Source organism: Spea bombifrons, chromosome 4 (assembly GCF_027358695.1).
Source record: "Spea bombifrons isolate aSpeBom1 chromosome 4, aSpeBom1.2.pri, whole genome shotgun sequence".
In the NCBI taxonomy this organism is placed as follows: Eukaryota; Metazoa; Chordata; class Amphibia; order Anura; family Pelobatidae; genus Spea; species Spea bombifrons.
In genome coordinates, this window is record NC_071090.1 from 85,110,041 (window position 1) to 85,134,505 (window position 24,465).

General features: G+C 39.5%; 1 protein-coding gene across 1 annotated transcript; it reads right to left on the minus strand.

The window, feature by feature from the left end:
- Positions 1–1,142: 1,142 nt before the first annotated feature.
- Positions 1,143–21,595, minus strand: TP53BP1 (tumor protein p53 binding protein 1). The gene is made up of 27 exons (XM_053463766.1): positions 21,200–21,595; positions 20,782–20,866; positions 20,204–20,291; positions 19,526–19,596; positions 19,207–19,353; positions 17,674–17,749; positions 17,244–17,482; positions 16,286–16,385; positions 14,968–15,062; positions 14,463–14,650; positions 11,982–14,037; positions 11,362–11,481; positions 10,601–10,837; positions 9,761–9,798; positions 8,922–9,124; positions 7,983–8,493; positions 7,304–7,456; positions 6,607–6,899; positions 6,155–6,331; positions 5,539–5,942; positions 4,924–5,115; positions 4,351–4,569; positions 3,765–3,980; positions 3,176–3,270; positions 2,536–2,735; positions 1,936–2,081; positions 1,143–1,532 (listed from the first exon to the last, which is right to left on the minus strand). The coding sequence occupies exons 1-27, from the start codon at positions 21,377–21,379 to the stop codon at positions 1,345–1,347; spliced, it is 6,717 nt and encodes a 2,238-aa protein (XP_053319741.1). The 5' UTR covers positions 21,380–21,595; the 3' UTR covers positions 1,143–1,344.
- Positions 21,596–24,465: the final 2,870 nt, after the last annotated feature.

Here is a 24,465-nt window from a genome sequence, read left to right on the forward strand (position 1 = left end):
CGGGCTTCCCGAGGTCTGGCACTTCAGACCTCGGCTTCCCTGCTCTCTAATCACTAGGCGCCGGCTATTGAGGCCGAGCGCAGGGATGCCGTCATGTCCCGGCGCCCGGCTTTAATTGCCGGCGCGTAGTGATGAGGGAGCAGGGAAGCCGAGGTCTGAAGTGCCAGACCTCGGGCTTCCCGAGGTCTGGCACTTCAGACCTCGGCTTCCCTGCTCTCTAATCACTAGGCGCCGGCTATTGATGCCGAGCGCAGGGATGCCGTCATGTCCCGGCGCCCGGCATCAATTGCCGGTGCGTAGTGATGAGGGAGCAGGGAAGCCCGAGGTCTGGCACTTCAGACCTCGGCTTCCCTGCTCTCTAATCACTAGGCGCCGGCTATTGATGCCGAGCGCAGGGATGATGTCATGTCCCGGCGCCTAGTGATTAGAGAGCAGGGAAGCCGAGGTCTGAAGTGCCAGACCTCGGGCTCCCACAACTGGATGGAAGAAAGAAGATAAGGTAAGAGATAGGGAGAAAGGGGGGAGAAATATATATATATATATATATATATATATATATATACATATACATATACATGTGTGTGTAAAGGCAGGGGTGTGTGGTGAGGGCAGTGTATAAATGTGTATGTATGGACAGGCATATGTGTAGATATATATATAGATATATATATTATATGTGTGTGTGTGTGTGTAAGGGCAGTGCATGTATGTATATGTCAGCAAATCAACCAGCAAATCACCGGTAAGGTACATCGATTGCCGCGATTGGCTGGTTGTTGTACGCTGGGTAGAGGGGTAGTCTTATACGGCGAGTATAGTCCAAACTCTATATTTGGACTGTAAAAGTTGGGGGTCGTCTTATACGCCCAGTCGTCTTATACGCCGGAATATACGGTATATATTTTATCACACACACATTAACATTAATCAACTTGCAAACAGACTTGTTGATAGTTGTGAACAGCAGAATTTTTTTACCTGAACATCCTATTAACTATTTTCTTTGTATATCCTTTGATATCACATGCTACGGCGAGTATTTGTTTCCCCAGGTAAATTCAACCCTTCCTTGAAATGTCTTACCTGTTAACAGTATCATCACCCTGATGGTTGAATTCATTAAAATGAACAGGACGAAAAGATCCTCAAAACAAGGAGAATGCAATTTATTTATCATAAAAGTCCAACAGATAAAAGTATGTACAGTAGGAACATGCTCATGTTGATTCAACACAAAACATTTAAAACTATCTAAAACTTCATTAAAACACAGTATGCACAATGCACTGAGCAGCAAAAAAAAGAGAAGGCAAATAAAAAGGATGATCGCATCAGGAGGGAGACTTAGCACTGAATGTAATCGTGTTTGTATTTCGGATGTGTCTGATAACCCAGCTTTTCCCCAGTGATCAGACACTGGATGATCCACTCTTGGGAAACAACTGGAAGATCCAGGGCTTGGGCACATTTTAAGATAGATTCTGGACATGAACGGTCTGTGACCACCACATCAAAAATACCCAATGCAACATCTGAAGAGAGAATAGAAAACCAAACAAGATATTAATACTGATATCCACCTGCACTTTTGCAACATGATTTCAGCGCAGTAAAAAAAACATATAAAAGATACATTGGCTAAGCTAAATAGATGCACTTCCTATAGAGCAACACACCCTAACTCCAGAATAACCAGCAGTCTGTGCTATCCAAGCTATCGTATGCACTTTAATGCATATGAAAAGTGGGGGGATTCTGCATATGATGGCTGGTGTGTCTTTTAAAGACCAAAGTTTCTTGTTTGGAATCAACTGCTGAATTCCACCTTTAAGACTTACAGAGCCTTGTTTTATGGGTATGTACGGTACTATTTGTATAAGTTACAGAGGTATGTGTACCGAGATGCAAACACGTTTTTGTACTTTTCAGCTTTACCTTTGTTTGTATCCGAAGAATTGTGCTGTTTTGCGGAAGCTGCACCTCCAGTCATTAAAATCTCTGTCCACATTTCTAAAAAGTTCTCTTTCAGGTCAGACACCACAAGAAAACGCACATCTTTAAAGGGGTGCCTAGAATCGTGCCTGTAAATTCAGAGGATTCTTAGTAGACATGCATGAAAATGGTTTAATCGTAAGGGTAGTAAGAAGAAAAAAATAACTGCTAGGAATTTGAAGGGGAGATGAACATTTACAATGCATTTTGAATGACAAATGAAAAGCATTTCGTATGGCTACCATATAGCAGTTAAATGTCAGTTTTACAGAAACATCAATAACTATACATCTCAGCCCTTGATGCAGACGTTTTTCCCAATCGGAATGACCCTTGATAATGTTTAGTGAAATGCGTGGGTTACAAGAATCAGCTACAATGTCACAGTAAAAAGGGCCATAAACTCAGTGTATGCAAAACGTGTCCCTAATTCTACCATACTACTATGCCACCTTAACAGCTCAGGACTACGCCCAAGAGAATGGTAGGAATAGACCCAAGTATTATTACTTTTCATGCTATCATATGCTGCGCTACACATACCATTCTAGGATCCTTTGCTCTTGCAGGCTGTATCCAGCAGGAAGGAGATAATCCCGAAAGTTTAGCAGCTCATTGGCATGGCAGCTTTCACGGACCCAGGTGTGGGATACGCACGGCACCCCACCGGCAAGGCACAGGAAATACTTCCGAGTCCGGCAGTGCTGGTCGGCTATTAACAGACACTGGTAGGCTGCATTACACTGGAGAGCAAAGTAGTCACAACGGTGAATCAATTACACTTATAAAGCACACTGTCAGACGATGCCCTTAGAATTCCGTGCGTCTTAAAAATATATATATATATATTTTTTTAAAGTGTTCAGTTTCTGAACTAACATTTAGCAGACCAAGCAGGTTAGCGATATAAATTAATCCAGAAACACTCCTATACTGGATTTACATAGTGCCATATATTATATATAACCGGAAACTGTAGTATATTGTATAAAAATATTTTATTAACATGGAGATGAGCATGCAGAATCAACAAATACGAAATTAGAAAAGAGCACCATTTACTTAAGTTTGTTGTTTGTTTTTTTATTATTGTAACCCTGATTAATCCAGATATATAACACCACACACGTTATACTAAGATTACTCTATAGAATGTATATGTTAATACTCAGACAACACTCACCTGTGCTTCATTAAAATTGTCCAAAACGTATCCTCCCCCTGCCCGGAGCTGTGCCTCGGTATATCTCCTGTCATAAGGTGTGCTCTCAATATACTCTAAAAAAGATGAAGTTAATTAATTACTGTTGCAGCTGTTGCAAGTAGTAAGGTCTGCACCAGACCTACTATATACTAATTATATGATATATATATATATATATATATATATATATATATATATATATATCTATATCATATACACACACATTATAGTATACTACTATATAATATAGTATACTACTATATATGACTTTATATAGGAACCAATACAGGCGGATCAGATTAATTAAATACATATGCTTGTACTGTTTTCCTTCCAGGCAAGAACCACACAATAAGCCCAGTAGGGTCCCTAGGGTGTTTGAGCTAGAAAACATCCAAATGGCATAACATAAAATATGCAGCTGCCTTAAAACAGCACCATGTTTTTCAAAACATAACTAATACTCTTAGTAAAAAAAACGGTGGGAGTTCCCGTTCAAAAACTCTGACGACTAGGAATATTCCATTTATTATAATATATATTATTCTATTTCAAGTAATAAACTTACCTTCATCTTCTTCGCTGCTGATTGAGGGAATCTCTTGTGATTTGACACGATTGTTAAGCTTATCACTAGACGTGGCTTTAGTAAGAAGGAAAGCATAACCGAGAAAGAGAGTTTTGCTGTGAGGTAACGGTCCATGGGTCTCCTCCACAGCTGACTGATCTGTAGCGTTGTCGCCGCTTTCACCCGGGCTCACAAAGTCACCTCCTTTAGCTGCACCTTTGGAAAAAGAGACTGTTCCCAAGTAGCACCTTATTAGACATTCATCAAGTCTTCATTATTCCATACATTTTGAAAATTGTGCATTGCTACCATGAATATATACTTTGCCGTAATACACCAGAGAAGAACACTTGTTCAAGAGCTTCTGGGTGTACATGACCTCAACCTAAGACCTCTGGAACCCTTGCAAAAAGAGTCTTAAAAGTCTAGATAAAGCTTATGTTCTTAGTTCTTGCAACTAATCATAATCCACAGTCTCTCACACTTGTTTGCAATTGTTTCCTCCATAGTGATGTCAACTGTGGTAGATCACATCATAAGGAAAAACATTAGCACCTAACCAACCAAAACAACGAGATATTCTTACTGGATTTCACCACCGCAGATTTCCGGCCACGTTTTGCCGGAGATTTCTCATCATCCGAGCTGATGAGTTTACGTTTCCCAGAAAGCGGGGCCAGAGAGCTACGCGGATTCTCCGAGCCCTTCCTGGTTGGGGTGCTTGTGCCAGACGAACTCGAAGTGGTTGGGGTGACGGCTGCACTTATGTTAGTCCTCCGTTTTCTCTTTCCCTCCACCAGGTTATCTGCAAAAGATATCACCCTGGTTTACAGCAAAATAGAAAAAGCAATGGCAGCTACTGTCCTTTAGTAGCCAAACGAATGCTGTTGCGTTGCTATCACTCATGTATACATATATGCACCAATAATTTAATGCAAAATGTGTTATTTAATGTTATTGAAAATAAGTTTGGTTCTATTTTTTTTTTTTTTATTAAACGATACTGGGAACAGATAGCCAGCAGGAAGCGTTCGGTTCCAGTTATCCTGGCTGGTAACCGTATCACCTGCATAAGCCAGAATAAAAATGAAGTCTTAGGTGTATGAACATATAACCGATAGTTTATCACCATTAGCTCTCGCGTTGAGAATTGTGTTACCTAGACTTATGTCCGATGCCTTGGTGAGCGGCGTTGAAGGTTCATATGGACCAAGACCAAACTGTTCTCTAAGACGATTTCCTTGTTCAAGGGACAAGATGACCGCCATTCTTTTGTACCATTTCCGTTGTCCTTCCTTCTCAATACAGTAATAGAGTTCTCCAAATTCTTTTTTGTGCGCCTTTACCACTCCTGGAAATGAAGAGACCTGTCATTTCTATGGACTTTAACACATTGAAATGCAATTGACCGGAATGAAAACCTGATTTTAATAGACAATATTCCTACAAAGTTATGTTTGCCTTCACGTGGCAAAGTCTAATACTACATGCTGAGAATTCCTGTGATCAAATTGGTTACAATGCAGAAAAGCAAGGAATTGTTGCTGGAACTTTACACACATTTTTAAGGCTAATTGTTTCAATGTATTTTTCTTGGAACAGAAACTTTTAGCTTATTTAGTTTTATCTGATCAGATTGTAGATTAATTACTGGTATAATAATTACTATACTATATTGCCATAATGTATTGTTAAATTACATTAAATCAGGGCCATCCGTCCATATTGCATTATTTGATGAGTAATTTAGTCGGGGGGGGGTTCTAGAACATACCTGCACTAAAGTATTCATCTTCAGACAGAGCTGTCACCTCTGTGTCCACAGGGATTGGATCGCATAACAAGATATCTTTTCCTAAAACATCACACTCGTAGCCATCATCAAAAAGTAGTTTGTATTTCCCGCCACCAACATCCCGAGTAATTGTGCCTGAATAAAAGTAACCATTTGAGGACCATTTGGCTACCACTTTGAGCCCAACAAAACTACTGCCTGACATGGAGTCTGAAGTCTCACTCTTTGAGTGAGTCAGATATGGGATTTCGGGGGAGTCACTTCGACGTACTACCGGTGTTCCCGGGTCACTTTTATCATACGCTTCTTGATGACGTATTCGTGTAAATGCTTCCTCGTCCTGGGCAGCAGTGCTATCACCATGGGCAGCCATGTTTGTTTCCCTAGAACAGCAATAATAATCTACATCAAAACAAAATGTATCCATACAACGGCTACGTGGAAAAATGTCCAAAATAAAGCCTAGATGGTAAAGACACACGTAAAATCATCACTACCCGATCCTAAAGATGGCAGTAACTAATCAGCAGTGCATGCAATTAGGAAAACATCATGTCAGTCTGTCTCTTCTTTATTCAGAGACAGACTATATTACCTTGAGCCACCACGAGAAGGAGGACGTCCCCTCTTCCCTCTGCCGCGGGGTGTAAGAGGTGCTTTGGCCCCAGGCCTGTTGTCAAGTGATGCGTCCGCTTCATCTTCGCTCACTTGCATCATTGTCTGTCCTCCATGCCTATGTGGAGACCCTGGCTGGCTAGGAACCTTCCTAGGACTAGAAAACGATACAAGAATAGTTTAATGCTCTATAACCATCTGCATAGGAACAGCCTAGGTAAACATACACAACAACCGACAGCCTACTAGTGCTTAGCACACAAATACAGATTAATATTCATAGAGCAGGGCCCTCTCCACCTAATGTATCAGTTTGTCTTGGTCCGTCAATTCTAATCTTGTCATAGCCCTTGAAGTTATGTATTGTTAGAAGCGCTTTGTAAATTGTTGGTGCTATATAAATAAAAGAAAATATAAATTTTTTATAAGCACCTTAGTTTTCCAATTGCTCCACGAGCACTAGGAACAGCAAACTCTCTAGATTCCAGAGGTCCAAATTTATGAGAAGTGGATATCCTGGCCTTGTCCGAGCTTCTGCCACTAATGCTCTGTGCTGCTGAAAGCCCACTGCTTGCCCCGCTGGATGTCCGCTGAAGACTCGAAGCCTTTGAAGAAAATGAACTAATATCTGCAAGGTCACCAGAAGTCAGGGATGAGGCACCAGTTCTGGATGGAGATAGATCATTCTCAAATTCATGGCATTCAATAATTGGCTCTTCAGCTTCCTAGGAAAATAATGAATATGGTTACATTATAACCAACAAAAAAAAAGGCTTGGATGAGGACTAAACTAGTGACCTCACTCCTGTGGGTTACAGCTAGGTAGAGGGGTAAACTGTCTTTTTTGTCTTCATGGGTTTTTTAGGGTTCTAATGGATTTGATTTTATCAATACATTTTATGTGACTTTAGTTCTTAGAAGAATAAATGTATTTTATTTACACAACTTAATTTATAAAGAAATTTCCTGCGGTTTCTTCACACATTATTGTAACTTTTAAGGCTGGAGAACACTCATACCCACCAAGCATCTTGAGATAATAGAAAAGAAGGGACTGATTACGAGGGACTTGTAACCAGACTATCTGCTGTCAGCAACATGGAGATTTTGAAATTGTACAAGCACTAACCTCAACCACCTTGCGCTCCACTTCTGCCCCATTCACGTAATAGACATCTGTGATGACCCGAGTCACCACAGTACGCACCTCCCGAATTGTGCGCACATGTCGATGAAGATGACGACCAGGGCGTAGACGATGTAATTCAAAGTCATCCTCTTCCTTATACATAAAAGAACATATACAGTCAGCTAACCTGAAAAACTAGGCTGTAATACAATACAATGGAATCTCAAGGTTATGCAAGGTTAGCACAAATCCACAGATCAGACCACTACAAGATTTTCCATTAGAAATCAGGTTTGACATACCAAATTCAAATATTACCACTCTACACCAAAATATTTTGATGTATTCACTAGACAACACTAAAATGATACAAAGTACATATAAGCCTGTCCAGATATAATACTAGGTGATAGTAGACATCACTACATCTTAAATATATGTCAATTTTCTATTCCTTTGATATTCAATTTGCTTAGATTGGCAACTTTGCCCATCTACCAGGCAACACATGTTGTAAAGGGGTATATGGAAGAGTCTACAAATGGTTATGGAACAATGTGATGTGTGCATCTGTTATGGAATTAACAGACATGCTTTCCTGGAGAGGAACATATATTAAAAAGCGGGGACGTGGGAGGTAGCGAAGGGAGTTTGCCACAGACTCCCTGTTCCACATTACCTGGCTATGTACAGAATCCGTGTCATCTCCGTGCCTTTGCGCAGTTCCTGATTTCTCAGGGTCCTTCTCAGTTGGTTGATTGGCATCTGGCCTTAGGCTTCCTTGCTTTGTATTAGTGCTAATCCTTCCTAGCCGTGGGCCAGGATCCACATCAGTCTGAGTGGCTGATGACACCACCAAGTTGGAAGGTTTTAAGACAGTCACAGTTTGAACTTCTTTATTTCTATGTCCTGGTAGTACATGTTCTGACTGCTGTGAAGCAGAATCTGGAGTGATTATTTTATGACCATTTGTCTCATTATCATGTTGGACATGCAATTCATTTTGTTCTTGGCTACTTTCTATTTCCATAACTTCCTCTTCTGCATTACAGGACAAGTCCTGAAGAGAATCTTTCGGTATGTCCTGGGATGCCACATCCAGCTCTTTAGTGTCCTTAACACGCTCTAAAGTTTGTCCGATAAACACAGATTCCCCCTTCTCTGAACTGGGACACTGGAACAGATTTTCCCTGTCAAGAACATAACAGACAACTATGACAGAAGAAAACAGAGACATATGATACAGATTAGTCACATTTAAAGACATTAGCTGGGTTAAGGATCATATTCAGGGACATGTTCCTATAATAAAAATTTTCTTGATCACTATACAGTGCCTATACAATTAATTTCCACTGAGGTCTGTCTAAGTGGTTCTCATAAGGTGACTGAACGCATGGTTATCTTGTTACCAGAATTTTGCAAAGGATTACATATCATTTAAGCATTTGTCAATCTTTCCTCCTTTTCAGAAGCTACCATTTACTTTGCACAAATTTGTTGGTGCAGGTTCTATTTTAAATTGTATTTATGAGGAAGAGGCTAACAGTCATGTGATCACTTTTACATGATTAACAGACATTGCCAAATCACTTTGGTAAATATGAACAACTGATACCGGACAGGAGCAGCTGGACGATTGTGACCTCCGGTCTCTTCTTCTCGACGGACTTCACATACTCGTACAAACACTGATGGGGAGTTCTCTGTGCTGCAGAACAGTAAAACAGCAGTCATTAATACCTTCAACTCTAACATGACCCAACAGTGAGCAGCTCCCTTTGACCTAAGTGGGTAAATGGGATCATAACTAAAACCACTCTACTACTTGTGAACCAAAACAAGTGTTCCTCACTCCAAGAACTGCGACCGATTAAACGGTGTCCGGTTTAAGGTGATCACAGAGTCCATCACCTTTTCCCAACGCCAGCGTCTATCTTCTGCCCCCATTCCCATCAGATTCATTTCTAAGGTGGCCCCTCTCTATAATTGTGGTCTGTCTCCATCTGTCTAATAAGTAGTAAATCTCTCAAACACATATGACTTTGTGCACATAATCCTAAACTATATGTCAGATTTAGTGTAGATTTCAACATCTAAACCATGAACCAGCGTTAGTGTGCCCATGCAATGCCTTAATCAACAATATGTATTTTGCTTGAAAGGCATGTGCTGTTGTCTTATGTGCAAATGTTTAAAACAAATAAGCAAATAAAATCTGAGTTTCTATGAAATGTCTGACACGGGAATAAATGCATCAGATAAATAAACATGCCCAATTGTAGCAAAAACTATTACTCAGTTCTTAATCAGCAGATAATGTTATTTGAACAAAATGCACAGCCTCTTTTGCTTCATAAATTCCCCGGATTAAAAGCACACAGAGCTCTCATGAGAATGTCCTCTGCGCATGAGGTTAGTGGATACAGCAACAAACATTTATTACCTGGCAACAACTCCAGCTGTTCCATTTGTCTTCCCAGCAATCTCAGGCTCTGAGAAAACATAGAAAAAGTGGCAAACTTTGTAAACATCACGTTATCATTGAAGGTGTTTTGTCAAAGCCTTCTAAGAAGGCCAACACTGCTTTCTGCCAACGTTGAGCTAATGGCACATGCTGGACATTTTCCGATTACAAAGGGAATTAAACATGATGTGTCTTTCATCTGCTGCACTAAGATTCCTTGGCCGACCGCACCTACGGTCCTCAATATTAACTTAACCGAAAAGCAAGCTAGAGCTACACTACATTAAACCTGAACCGGGAGAGCACAATACCAGGTGATCACGTGGGACCGACTGCTGCAGAGAAAGAAAAGCAGCAACACTTCAGTTAGAAACACCACTCAGTGCTCACTCAACTGCTTCACTGGCTGGGTCATATACTTACAAGAAAAAGAAGTCTAATTAAAGCTTATGCCATATGGAAAAGTTCTGGGTTTCACTTCATTGTGTTTAATAGATTTATCTGGAGAGTTGTATCTCGCCATTTGTATGCCAACACCACACTGGGCTGACTGTTCATGGCAAGGCTAATGAAGTCTTCTCCCTCTGCTAGATATTTTACTTGAGACCAATCCACTATCAGAGATTTAAATTAGTTCAATTCAAAACACTTTGTTTTGAAAGAAAACTGGAGGGACATTTTATAGAACTTGGGTCAGCAATGTTGAGAAGCTGGCAGCTTGTCAGTTCATGGTTAATTGTAAGGTAGCTCTCTCTTGATGGCCAAACAAGATAGGGTTAGGGTTATTGGATAAGTGTCCAAAACTTGTATGTCTAAGTATGTAATCTTACTTTCCAGGTTAAACTGTGATACACCTTCACTCTCCTCGCTGACAGGTGTTGTGAGTTTCATCCTCAAGCACAGCTTGCCACTGGGATCAGGGACAGGGCAAGGGTCCGCTCGCTCACTTTCCTGCGATACATCAGTCGTAACCATGGCACTCTCAACTGTAATATCATTGGCTGCCGTCGTGTTCTCAGCAGTGACATCACTGGTTGCTAAGGTGCTCTCTGGACAGCTTCCAACTACTGAAATAGCAGAAATCAAATGACAATGCAAACAATGCAACATGTGGTCCTGAAGGGTCACTGCAACAAAATGGGATGCTGTGAAGAACCTACCGGCGTGCCAATGCACACATGTCAATCAGTATACTAGTTGTGCTGACTTGTATAATAGATGTCTGAGGCCTTTAGTTTCAGGTTGGGAGCGAAATAAAATTTAAATTAAGTTTTTAACATGTGATTTGGGGGGGGGCAAGGTGGGTTGTAGCACTTTATTATAGACATACTTTACAGGTTCTTTAATTGCCAAAACAGTTGAAATCCTATACAGATGATGGATTTTAAGGAAACAAAAATGTCCCCACCTAACTGGATATGAATCCACCAAGTAAGTGTAACTTTTACTTTCAAATATAGGGTCACTAAGTTTTCTAGCAGTAGTTGCGGATAAGAAATTATTTCTACACTTTACAGAGACGCACAGCTAGGTAAGGATTTTCACAGACTGAACGTGATCAAGATCTGAGTAAGCAAGTTACCAGACTCACCAATCGGAGTGCTGTGTCTCCTTGGGCCATGTTTTAACTGGCCAATCATGGGTGGTGTTACAGTGCTCATTGGTTGAATTAAGTCTCCTTCTTTGGGCAAACTGAAGTGAAAAGGTGTATCTGCAATAAAGACAACAGTCATAATAACAAAAAAGCAAAAAAGTCTCCATCGGGGTAGACCTCAAACTGGATATAGAACCCAGATGATGCTTGTGAACTGCATTATGTGCATTTCCAAAGATATATTGAGAACAATTTATAAAAAGGAGGATATTGTTTTCTTACATATGATCAAGCAGTCAGGCTCAGGTATGGAATTGTGCATGATGTTTGTGGTTCTTTGTTTTTTTTTAAATTCTAATGAACATGTAGGTCTTACATGCAATGATTGAAATTAAATTGCTTATACCACTATCATAGACAAAGTTTGAAACACAGCTTGTCTTATTCTGCACCCAGTGCATCCAATTTACTCCCCTTTCAACAAAAATTGCTTTGGTACCGCCAACATCTCTCACTGAAATATTATGCTGCTGGGTTCAAACAATGTGGGAGGGAACATAAAAAAGCAAGCATCTAACAACTGGAACAAGTATTTTATGCATTTTTTTTTCTCTTACCGCTAGAACTCTCACAAAGGCTTCGGGTGCCATGTCCGGCTCTCTTTTCTTGTAGATCTGGATCCAAACGATGTGCCTCTTCTTCAGAAGTATCCATCGATAAATCAGCTCCTGGAAGTTGTGGCTCTTCTTTTTGCATCAGTGTATCCAATTTCTCGTTTGGGCTCTTCTTGTTATCGCACACTTCTACAAGCGCATCTTTTGTGCCCCCTGCGAGCGGAGATCCTTGCAGAACATCAGCTTCCTTGCTTTCGCTCTCCGCCTGCTCCTGCCTTCCATGCTGCTTCTGAGATAGAGACACTTCTGGCACCGACAGCTTCAGTGGTACGATCTGTTCTAGCTCAGGCATATCATTAGCCATGCTTGGATGGCAAGGATGTGTTTGATGGCTTGCAACAATGGCTACAGAAAAATCCTTACTACTGTCGGCTGCGGTAAGGTCAGGTGCCTGATTTTCGGGATAACCAGTAGACATATCACTTGATTTCTGACATATTTGCGGATTCGTTCTCACATTTTCGAGCTTGCCAGCAGCGGAAAGCTCTGAATTACTTCCAATTTTATGTACAGACATAATTTCATCCACAGGATGAGCAGAAATTAAGGGTTCCTCAAGTGTTTTACTATTACATTCTTTTTTTTCATGAGGCACTAGTAGTTTTAGAGGATCTGTTTTCAATACATCTGAAACAGTGGCATTTCCTGGACATTCATCTTGCGGCTGTCCTTTCTCTAGTACAGGCATCTGAGGTACACTGGCATATTTCACAGACACAGAATGGTCCTGGATGTTTTTAGTCACTCTCTCTTCATCGACAATATTCTTATCCATTTCCTTTAACCCTTGTGGCAAGACAGTATCATCACGCTGAAGAACTGGAATCTCTGGTAAGGACTCCATCGGGATCACTGGTTTGTTACAATCACTTAGTGCAGGCACAGCATAGTCAGTCTTCTCTCTAGTGCTGGTCTTCAAGTCCCCCCTTTCACATTTCTGATTTGGTTCCTCTAAAGTTCTTACAGAGATGTCTTTTTTCAGTGCGGCTTGCAGATCTCCTTTAATGGGTTCTTTCTCCGCATCTACTAAAGGCTCATGTGTTTCAATTGGATCAGCCTGTATGGAAGCAACAGACACTTTAGCCATGGTCTCTTTCGGCTGATGTTCATTGTTTTCAAAGACACTGCTTTTTTCAGATTCTTCCACCTTTTTGCCACCGCAAGCCTCCTTTACAGTTTCTTCACCAACAGGCTGTAACTCAGTTACCTTAGAAGCTGAACATAATTCAACTTCCATTGCCTCCTCTTCCATCTGAGACGGTTCCACATCTGCAGCACACAAAGGCTGAGTTTGTGTCTCTGACAGAGCGAGATTCACATTAGTACTTTCCTCCATTGGTTGTCCATCCTCTGCTTCACGATCTTCAGATTCCTTCTCACATGGAGTTTCAGGGACTTCTTCTAAAGATGATGCGTCGTCTGACAGGTTTTCAACAGCTACGTGTACTTTAGCCTGAGGCTCGCACTGATCTAATACACTTAAAGACGCATCTGAATTTAAGGACATGCTTATGAGATTCTGGCTTTCAGAGTCAGTCATGAAAGCAGTACGGTGCGTTTCCGTAAGTTTTATTTCTGTTTTGCTAGCAGTACAATCAGTTGGGCATTTTTCATTACCAGGAGTAGCTTCGTCTGTAACCACCATGGACGTTGCATAATTTACTTCTTTATCTCCTAGCAAGGGAAGTTTTTCCTGTGCAAGAATTTCCGCTGCATCGTCTGAAATTTGGCACGATTGTTCCATTTCGTCAGTTTCAATTTGCGTGTCTCCACTATTGTCCTCTGCAGATTTTGTATTTGTACAGTCCGTTTCCATCAACTCACTCGGTTCACTTGTAGACAGTGCCAAATGACACTCATCTACATTTCTTTGCGAAGTTGTGGTATCTAATTCTGCGCCTTCTTGTATCGATTCTGGAGCCTTTTGACTTTCAATATCTTTTGTGTGATCTGTTTCGGATTTGGACTCCTCAAGGCTTGGAGTTGGCATAAATACATCCTAAATATTAAAGAAAAGTGGGAAAAAAAACTAACTTATTGTTGTATATGATGTGGTGTAATTTCCACTTCATAACAAAACACATTTGGGAAAACCCAACGTTTGGTAATCCATCCATGCCCAATGACCAGTATAATAAGCAAATGTTGGAGTGTAAAGGGAAAACATTTATGAATTTCTCACCACACTATATTAAGTTTGTATACATACAACCCTAGGACTACAACATGTGGCTGCTAATGTTTATATTGAATAATTGCAGCATAGCTCTCATCTAAAAACTCAAAATCCAATGTCCGTTCTGCAAAAAAAAAAAAAAAAAAAAAGGAGAAACCAAAAGTATTCTCCAGCAATTCATTGAAAACCTACAATAAAAAAAAAAAAGACTACATGGACCATAGGTTTTAAGGCTTTGCGCAACTCACATGGGAAAACTGAGGCTGTGAAGGTACAATCAGTGTCCGTGGTGCAAATGCTGGGGCAGTCTGGCACACTGGGGTAGAAGCCTGAGGCACTAGTAGGAAAGGACTATCCTTTGTATCCATGGGCTCCTCTTGAGCATCAACTGGGTGATCAGCCTTTTCTGACAGCCCAGCATGTTCCGAGACCTCAACTATATTAACGAGAAACATTCATCAGGACATCATAACGTTTTGGAGGAGTTTACAGAACATAGCTTTTACATACATAGACCCATGCCATCTCAAGACAAAAATCTAAACGGCTTCACGCAGCATTCTATTGATCATCAAAATAGAAGCGGCAAGTGGAGTCATCAAGAACAATTCACATGGCAAAATACCAAAGCAATTTGGTGTACAGCTCTAGAACATACAGAGACCAGCATGGATCCTTCATGGGTTTTGATTAATAATGATGTAATCTTTTCCCTGGGAAGCAGGGAAATAAGCAAGATAGAAAAGGATTTACCGTCTTTTGCCTCCTGTTCAGTGGGGGAGCTGGGGATGATGATAGGGGTAGGTTGGATAGCATCTGGGGAAGGACAAACCAGGTCTGAGGAGCTTCTATACAAGGAGAGGAAAAGATGCAGATACTAGTTACCCAGATGTGCATTCCTAATAATCTGCATATTTTGTGAATATTTTGCGTATATTGTAAGCCTACTCATAATTACAGACAACAGCAATCAATTTTTCCAAATATTGCTGGAACTTTGGAAGGGAAAAAAAGCAAAGTATGAGTCAAGGCTAACAGTATCCCAAAAACACAATCTGCATCTTCCAGAACAGGAAACATCTATTTCATGAACGGCAAATAAAGTATGTACACGTTTTATACTGCACGCCCATGTAACAAATCTAAATAGATGTCAACTTTAGCAGTCAAACAGCAAAATAGCAGTCATTTGCAAGATAGGATGCATCATCGCAGCATTCCAGCAAGAGACATGAAATACAACTGCTTATATTTTATTAGGCAGAGCTTACAAACTGCCATATGGGGAGTTACTATTAAATCATTACTATGCCCCACGTTCTTACTGCAAGCATTGGTTAAATGACAGACTGTTTAATGGTACCAGTGATAAACAGTCACAATTCTCTCTCCCTCCTACCGTATATGACGACATCTTAAAGAGACTGTCTGATGTCCCGGACACCCCCTCTAAAGAAGAATGGATTTTAGAGTACTCTGTAGGAGATTTGTTTTATTATTTGTTTTAAAAAGAACCGGAAGGTGATTCCTTAGCAAACCTTCTAAGTGTAAACTTACAAGTTTTAACTGGCAAATTAGGAATTAATTGTCAGTAAGGAGGGGAAATACATGTGTTAACTTTTGTTTTAATATCAGTGCTGCCATGATTAGTATCTGTGAATGAATGAGTATATGAATGAGTGTGTGTGATAGCATCGATGTGTAAGTGGAGGGGGGATAGCATGGCATAGGGAGGCTGTAATCACACTCTTATCATGCCCAGGTTCCTGTAGGGCATTTAGCAGGGGAAATTCTCCAGGTTCCCCCATGAATTTGCAAAATGGACCACAAGGGATAACATATGCATGAAAGTGCATATGATGGCTGGAGTGCCCTGTTAACACCCTACCCTGCCTCCTCTCCTAGTCTTGCCAATAACCAACCATCACACAAGTCTTAAACCTTCCCCAGAATCACATGAGTTGTTATTAATTCTAATAATTATGTGGTCTTTACAATGATGTTGCAATGCTTTATTTTGGCTACACTCCCACTTGACATCCATAAAACAAAGATGATGCGAGTGTCTTACTTCTGTGCTGTAAGGCTGACATGTCCAGAAAGATGTAGTAGATGCAACGTGTCTGCAGGGGTGGATACCACCTTAGCCGATACAGGACTGTTCTGTGAATCTGCTTAATAAACCACGGACAGAGGGGAAAAATAAATAAGTCAAAAACAAGTTTCCCAAGTTCACCTTAACTCAGACTTTAAGATTATTTTGTTTACTAAACATTACGTGCGGCACTGATTACTGCATTAGCCCTTAGTTCAAATAAAAATACTGTTCATAGTTTCTAACCTAGCAATACAAATTAATGTAGTATTTATTAACCAGCTTTATTTTTTGTTTTATGATCTATGCATGCATCAATAGAAGTAAATTTATTAGAAATCAATATTAGTCATGGCTGGCTCCTTGGATTGACCTACCTACAATCACATCATCATTACTAAAGAAGGAGTAGATTTTTAAAAATCTTTTCAATATGCACTGGTGTTTTAAGTGATCTAGAGGCCATCTACAATTATCTAAGATGGCCATTGTTAGGGATACTTCTTACTCCTTTAAGATACAGGGGGGTTTATATCTCCTGTTGGCAACAAAGTATTTTCTTAATGGAGTTTAAAAAAAAAAAAAAATACCAAAAGAAATCCCCAGTCTAAAAAAAAAAAAAAAACTCAAGAAATGAAGACATCACTCTACCATTTGAAATTAATAAAAATACTGCCTTAATCAGTGCATATCTAGGTCTGGCCTATCTGCATCACTAAACGACTGGAACGTTATTCAATGCTAATACCCCACTAGTTTTTAGGGTTCTTAAAAATATTCAGTCCTACATATAAGCAGTTTATGAATTATGCACCACCGCAATCTCGCCAACACCAACGTTGCTCGCTACAGAAACTACTGGATTCCATGAGATCATTAAAAGCCCAGCACTACTTACAATAAACCATAACTGTAAACTAAATACATTCCTAACCTGTTATATTGGTCTGTCCAAAAAGGTCTTCTTGAGTTGAGACAATATCAGAATTATCCATGTCTCGACCAGTCAATTTTGGACTGCACGGTGAATTCCCAGATTGCCCATCTTTGTTTTCTGGCTTCTCGACACAAGACTGCTTTTGTAAGCATTCACCAAGATTATCTCCAAGTTTTTTACCAGTACAAGTTTCTCCACCTGACAAAATCTCTTCCTTGCTGGTTTGTTCCGGTTTCCTGAAAAGGCCAAGTACAGGTCAACAGATCTAAACTTCTAATCAACAAGACTACAGTGCTCTACAACCTTGGGTGTACATTACAAAGATGTAAGCAAACGTACTGTACTCTACAGATTTAAAATGTTAGTTCTTTGTTGGATCTTATTGGTATGCAATTCAGAAACATATGATCTACAGCTGGGAAATCACCATTTGGGCTCTTCATTTGGAGATTGCTCTGTAGGTTTCACATTTTCACAAGTCTCCACAGCAAGTTGCTGGTGTTCTGAAATGAAAACCGTAATTCAATCACTGAAAATGCATTTAGTGAAGATTGAATATAATTGAACTTCATTATTCAACAAAAATCTATACAAAACTAATACCTAATACTCCAAGATCATGTATTTACTGAACGCAGCAGTTGCCAGTTAGAAGCTTGTTTGCTTTCTTTATCAAAAAGGGGCCATTTCTGCAGTCAAAACATTGAGCAAGAATCAATAGTGACCTAACAAGCTATAAAGCTACCCTCAGTACACAGAACAGTTTATACGATGTTATTGTGATTTATCTGAACATTGTTCTCTCCTAGTCACAGAACTCCAAAGACCTTGAAAGGCCATAGGCGGCAGCCAGTGAAATCACAAGCCTGCTAGATGTCTGGTACGTGGACCCCCCCCCCCATAAAAATCACTGGCAAACCTTTTGGGGAAACACTGATACAGGCTTCTATGTTTTCAGCTCCTTTACCACTTGAGCTTTGGCAAGCTGAGAATGTATTTACTTATCCTTCTTATGCTGAATCAAGTTGTCACGCAAACATAAATTAGATATAGCACAATAGCAAAACTTGAATACAAAGTCTGGAGCCATTTCACCAATTGTACAGGACAGTCAAGGAATTAATTTATAAATATTTTCATTTAGGTAATAATTCAGTAGTAAATGTGATGAGCAACTAATTTTAACCCCTTAAGGACTATGGGCGGTCCCTAAACCCATTGAAAACAATGCATTTTGAGCCCGTACATGTACGGGCTGTCATTAAGGGGTTAATGGAAAAACAGAAATAAAATAAAATATAAATAATACACAAGCGTGTACACACACCTGATAAATGTAAACATGCCTGGTACATTTTACACGTATCGTAAAGTTTAAAAAAAAGATGTGTTGTTAACCTAATTGAAGTGAGGCAACCTGTTAGTATGAATTACGCATGGTCTTTTCTCCCCTTCACAGTGCATATTGAAAATCTGATTTATGATGTTTGACTTGTCAGAACTCTGCTTCGGTAGTGAACACAGTTTGTACCCAAGTCCCGCTATTTGGTGGCATTGACTGCCAGCCTATCTAGCAGGATACTTTGCCACTGTAAAAATTCCAGCCACAAAAGAACACATTTGGAGGCCATGTAGAGACCCTTTTAACGTGCTTCAGAAGATGGCAAGCTAAAATGTTTAATTTCCCAGGAATATACAGTTTGGTGCTATAAACCTATACCTCTTTGCCAAACAAGAAAACCCGAAGCATTATGCACCTGCTCGCAATTTAGCGAAATAAAACATTGTCTTTTAAATACAAATTATACCAAAGCATTAGCAAGGCTTAACTTTTTAACATTTATTACATGTAGCAACATGTATGCATACATAGGAAGGTTACTGAACTAAAGCAACATAAAAACAATTTTCTTCAACTTTATCGTAAATAAATGGTGTATCAAAAAAAGGACAATTTTACCTGGTCTTTCAGTATTGCATTCAGGAGTCTGAGGTTCTGTTATCTCTGGATGGGAACCTTTGCTTTGGTCTTCACTGTTAAGACCTTCCAAATCTTGGCTCTGTGAGAGCTCTAAGAGCCCAAACGCAAGCTGTGATGTGCCGGAATCTGGAACAAAGGAACTAATGAGATGATGTTTAATTGTTAAGTTACAGAAAGCATGCATGTCCTAAAAAGGCACCTTTTAAAATAGATTCTCTGTATTTTTTTTTTTTATAAAGTTCACAGCATGTAATACACATTAGCTATGAGTAATAGCAGATGCTATGCTTAATGTTACCTTCAGCAGGCAGCGATTGTGTTGTACATTCTGCAGCATTTTCCCGTCCACCTTCTTCAAAGTTGAAAGCACTTAGAGGGATACAGCACAGTTTTCAAATACAACATATTAAGATTTCATTTATGTATGTTGGCAAAGATTAAGTCAAGGGAAACATGAGCCACATGTACTACCGTAAGAAGTCAGAAGATTTCCAGAATGACCCTGTACTTAAAGAAGGCCAAGTGAAAATGACATGTCACACACCACCGAAACGATTGGATTTTAGGCATACACTTGTGTGCACACTGTGCTTAACATTATATTTTTTATAATGGCAAGCAGTACAATGTACAAATTCTTAATGGACGTTTTAATGGTGGGGGCAACATTACATTTAATTCTATAATTTCAGTTACGGAAAAGTCAGACAAAAGCTCCATGCAAGTGTACCGACATTGTGTACGGTCTCACTAAATTACACAGCATCAGTAATAAGGACATTAAGGAAATAGGCAATGAAGGTACATTTACATTAGGATGTCTCTACAGAAACAGCAAGAGCAAAGCATAATTATCAGATGGTAAGAATAAACTTTTTTTTTTTTTTTTTTTTTATAAAAGAATAAAAAGAAAAGAATGGTTGGTGCCTCAACTTTGACATCTGAAAACTGGTATTTTTAGTTTAGATAAATGTACCTGCATATTTTGCTTGGACAAGGTATCGGTTGTATAACTTGGCTGAGAGGACCATCCCCATCTGATGTGCTTAATGTTTCCATAGACTCTATTGGAAAAGAAACATTTGGAATTTCTCTCTCTCTATATATAATATATATATATATATACATAGAAATACATATTTTACTTTAAAGAAAAATCTACATTGTTTGCAAAGCCATACCCATATAAAAACAAAAATGCAAACTAATGTTCGGCCAAAGTGCACTTAAAATGTAAATATGATGGGAAGTAAAAAAAGAAGCTTCAGCAAGTCCGAACATCATAGTTAAGTTATAAGCCAAAAATACTAAATAAAGTGTTTCAACATTAGAAGTACAGATTACTGGCCATAACTCAAATAATAGTGGTCACCAATCATGTGATATCTGCCTTACAGTCAGAAATTTAAATGATAGAAAAGAGTTACAAACAAACCAGAAACCATCTAACGATGGAGCAAAGAGTGAACTTTTTTCTTTTAGTGTTGCATTTCACGTCAATCTCTTTTGCTCCTGTTTACATTAATGCAAAAAAATTTTTTAAAAAAAGTTTACCTATACGGTTTTCTTTTGAAGCTTCACTTATTAAAATGTTTTCTCCTTCACCAATGGGAGGTTTGTGGCTCTGCGGCACAAGTTCCTACAACAATAAACACAGTGATGAAAAACACTGTCGCTTAAGCTCTCTAATAAAACACCAAGGAATAAGATAACCCCTAAATAATATTTTATAGTGCTACATAATCCAAAGAACCATACAGCAGCTTTCAGCTTCTGACTGTTAAGCGAGGATACCACCATTCATTTTGGACACAGAGGGCTCCTGTAGGACATGATACCAGCTCAACAGTGAATACAGTGGATGGTAGCATTGGCAGGTAAGACTGTTTAAGGACTTTTTTTTTTTTTTTTTGCTTTACAAACAATTTGCCATTGTTTTCACAAATCTGAATGTTCATGTATAGCAGCCTACCAGAACGGGACTTTGCACCTGACCCTGCAGATTAGGCAGATGCTGTGCTAGCAATCCAAAGCGTGCCCGGTCCAAATCATCTTCCGTCCCGGCGCTTTCAGGCTGAGAGTCCTCTACAATAAGACATGGCGTCCCCTGCTGTGAGAAGTCTGGGTCCAGCTGACTGCTAGTGGGGTCCATGCGCTAATCTAGAAACGAGACAACAGAAGAAAACAAATCAACTAGTAGCTGCAGATATTGTTTAAAGTGTTCTTCCCTTGCACGGAGTATAACTTTTAGTATAGAGGGAGCACAGAAGGCAGAGGCTGGAAGGGAAAGTTACATCAAATTCCAATAGAACCATGGCTTCATTCACTAAAGAGAACAGTTCAGTCAAACAATGACATATAGCATAACAAACGACAACGACATATAACATAACAAACAATAATCACATTAACAGTCACATTATATTTAAACAGTGACAGTTATCATAGAATGTAATCTTGCAAGCACATTGTACTCTTGTATGAGCTCCTCACCTCTTTCTAAATGACCAATTATGTTATGCACTATTTGTGTCCTGTTTAAATATTGCAGAATGTAATGGCGCTTTATAAAATAAAGAGCACGGCCCACTTCTTATGTACTAGTCTATCTTAACGTGCGTTACTCTGGCATTTTCACCTCCCTATTGCAAAATGGCTATAGAATCTGCAGGCGCTCTATAAATAAATGAATGAAATGATTGAAATGACCATCTGTGCCTCATGATCTATCATCTAAACAATAACATTTCATGCCTCGCAACCCCACAGACTGCATGCTGCCTTTTCTCCATCATGAAACATCAAATGATCATCTCTATGCTAGACATGCAGCTCTGTGCACACAAACACAGCATGATCTGCTCAATAAATGGGTTACTATAACGAGATGTGGGAGGGAGGATAGATCCCGATCTATGGAGTCAGTCTTCAAAACAGAGCGGCCATGCTTTTTCATATTTACATCAGAAGCACCCATTATCGACTTGAAACATTGTAACCAATGAAACTACTCCACAAACGCGCCACTATATGTACTGTGTAAAGCGCGTATACGCAGTGTTCCTCACCTAATGGTTTTCTAATCGCTGCAGCATACATGCCCGTCCATTTAAACTAGCCCTTTAAATCCTTTGTTTGATTAGTGCACCACGCAAAGGAGGCCATATTTACTAAACTCCCCACCGACTCACAGTTTGATCACCCCCGACCCCTTCAGGGTAAGGCAGCCTCGTCGTCGTGGACTACTACGAAACGACAATCAGTCCTTAAAAAAGGGGGATACCAGGTCCTAGATGTGGCTGCCAAAACACGCTGCGTCCTGCCCGCGAACACGTCAGGAAAGCGTACCCTGATTGGCCGACTGAATATGACGTAATCGATTTCCGGCTGCATTATTTGATAGCTACGGAGGAAATCCCGCCTTCTTGAACAAGCACGTCCTCACCATGGTTACTGTTGCTAGGAGCACAGCAGTGCAGGCCTCCCACCAGCCTGCTGTCTGCAAGGAGACAGTGGTTCAGACCTTTAACCCTTTAAATAGTGCAAGGAATGTATCCGCAGAGCTATGCCCCGGTCGGTTTCTTTTGTTTGTCACCGGTTCCTTTTACCATTAGGCATTAAAGGTGCCGTCCCACTTACAATACTGAATTTAACACTAACATAATGAAATGCAACCTCAGAAACATAATTCCCAGTACGCCTGCATGCCAAATATTTACCGTACCAAAAATGTTCTGCCTTCTTTATATTTCCATTACCCATGTCATGTGATGCAAAGCCAGGTACCCATGGGCTGTTGTCATAGAAACGGAAAAAGCACCTTAAATGTTTTTATGTAATTTGTATTGTGATTGATTAGAGGAAATAATGAAATAGATCTGCTAAGGTGGAACAGCACCTTTCAAATAGACGCGGTGGGATTCCAAGTGCACCTGGGCGAGATTTCTGTATTTCAATATAACTTTGGCGAGATAGTTCTTTAAAAACATACTGGATGATACAGCCTTCTGCACCCAGGGATAATATTGATTCTTATCATCCTCACCTTGAATAAAAGTCATAATAACATTTAACCCTTTAAACTCCATCTCATAAAAATAACATGTGTACCGCCACACTGTGCCATCTACGGTATTTTGCCCGCAGATCTATAAAAGCTGCTTTAGCTAAACCTTTTTAGGGACTTTAATTGCCATCATCACACACTAAAGACACAGCTAACAGTGTAAATAATGCATAGATCTCTGCAGTGTCACAGCCGTTAAGCTGCCGCCTTTTATGATCAGTATATTCCTTATTGATTGTTAAATAATCAATCAATTATTTGTTAAATAATCAAATATCAAGCATATTTTAATACACAAAAAGTGCACAGTGAAGTTTAGTTAGGTATGCAAAAGTTTGGGGACTTCTCTGTACGGCCTGGCATTGCTGCATTAAATTGTTATTAAATGTAAGATGAATTTATTGATAATTTTTTTTCAAAAAGGCAGCTCCATCAAGCAATAATGCTGTTTTTTTTATTTTATTTTTAATCTCCATATAACATCACAGAGGGGGAGAATAATACAGGCCAATCGAATGTATTGTCTAAGAGCTCATCACATGCCATTTAAGGAATAAGTGAGCATTTATCATTAAAATAATAATATTTTAATAATTTAAAAAAACTGTTAAAAAGTATTTGTTCTTTTTTTAATCTGCTTATTGTTCGCATATTAGTAAATGAATGTTGTTTTTCACGACAGTTCCTTTTAAAGAATAACAGTCACAATAGTAAAATGCATAGAAACAGCAGAAAATGTGCTTAAAGTTTTAAAATTGGAAATAAAATGCATCATTCCACTGAATTCCTTAATAACATACTATTAAAATTACATATACCAACTCTGTAATGCTAGCCCCCTAACCATGCTTTCATCATATCCCTAAAACACAAGTGTCCTTAGGAAACTTTAAATCTTAGGATGTATGAAATGAGCCACAGTTTAACCTCTTACCATCTGAGGTACTCTATTATTAGTTATGATAGCGGTGATTGGTGATCACACCATACAAATGATGTTACTGGTATCGGGAATCAGCAGGTAGATGACTTGTCCATGATGTCACTGTAGGTAATAAAGCCCCTAGGTTTTCATGATGAGATGAGATGTCATGAAAGCAGTAAAGAAAACGTTCAACTGAGAATGATGTGAGCTCATTCAACAAATTTCAGGACTCATATGGCATATATGC

Coding starts and splice junctions, on each gene's coding strand:
- TP53BP1 (XM_053463766.1), bottom strand. CDS start 21,379: ATGGACCCCACTAGCAGTCAGCTGGACCCAGACTTCTCACAGCAGGGG. Junction 17,483..17,673: donor CCAAATGAAGAGCCCAAATG/GTGATTTCCCAG, acceptor TGGCCTTTTCAG/GAAACCGGAACAAACCAGCA. Junction 2,736..3,175: donor ACAATTTTAATGAAGCACAG/GTGAGTGTTGTC, acceptor TTTGCTCTCCAG/TGTAATGCAGCCTACCAGTG.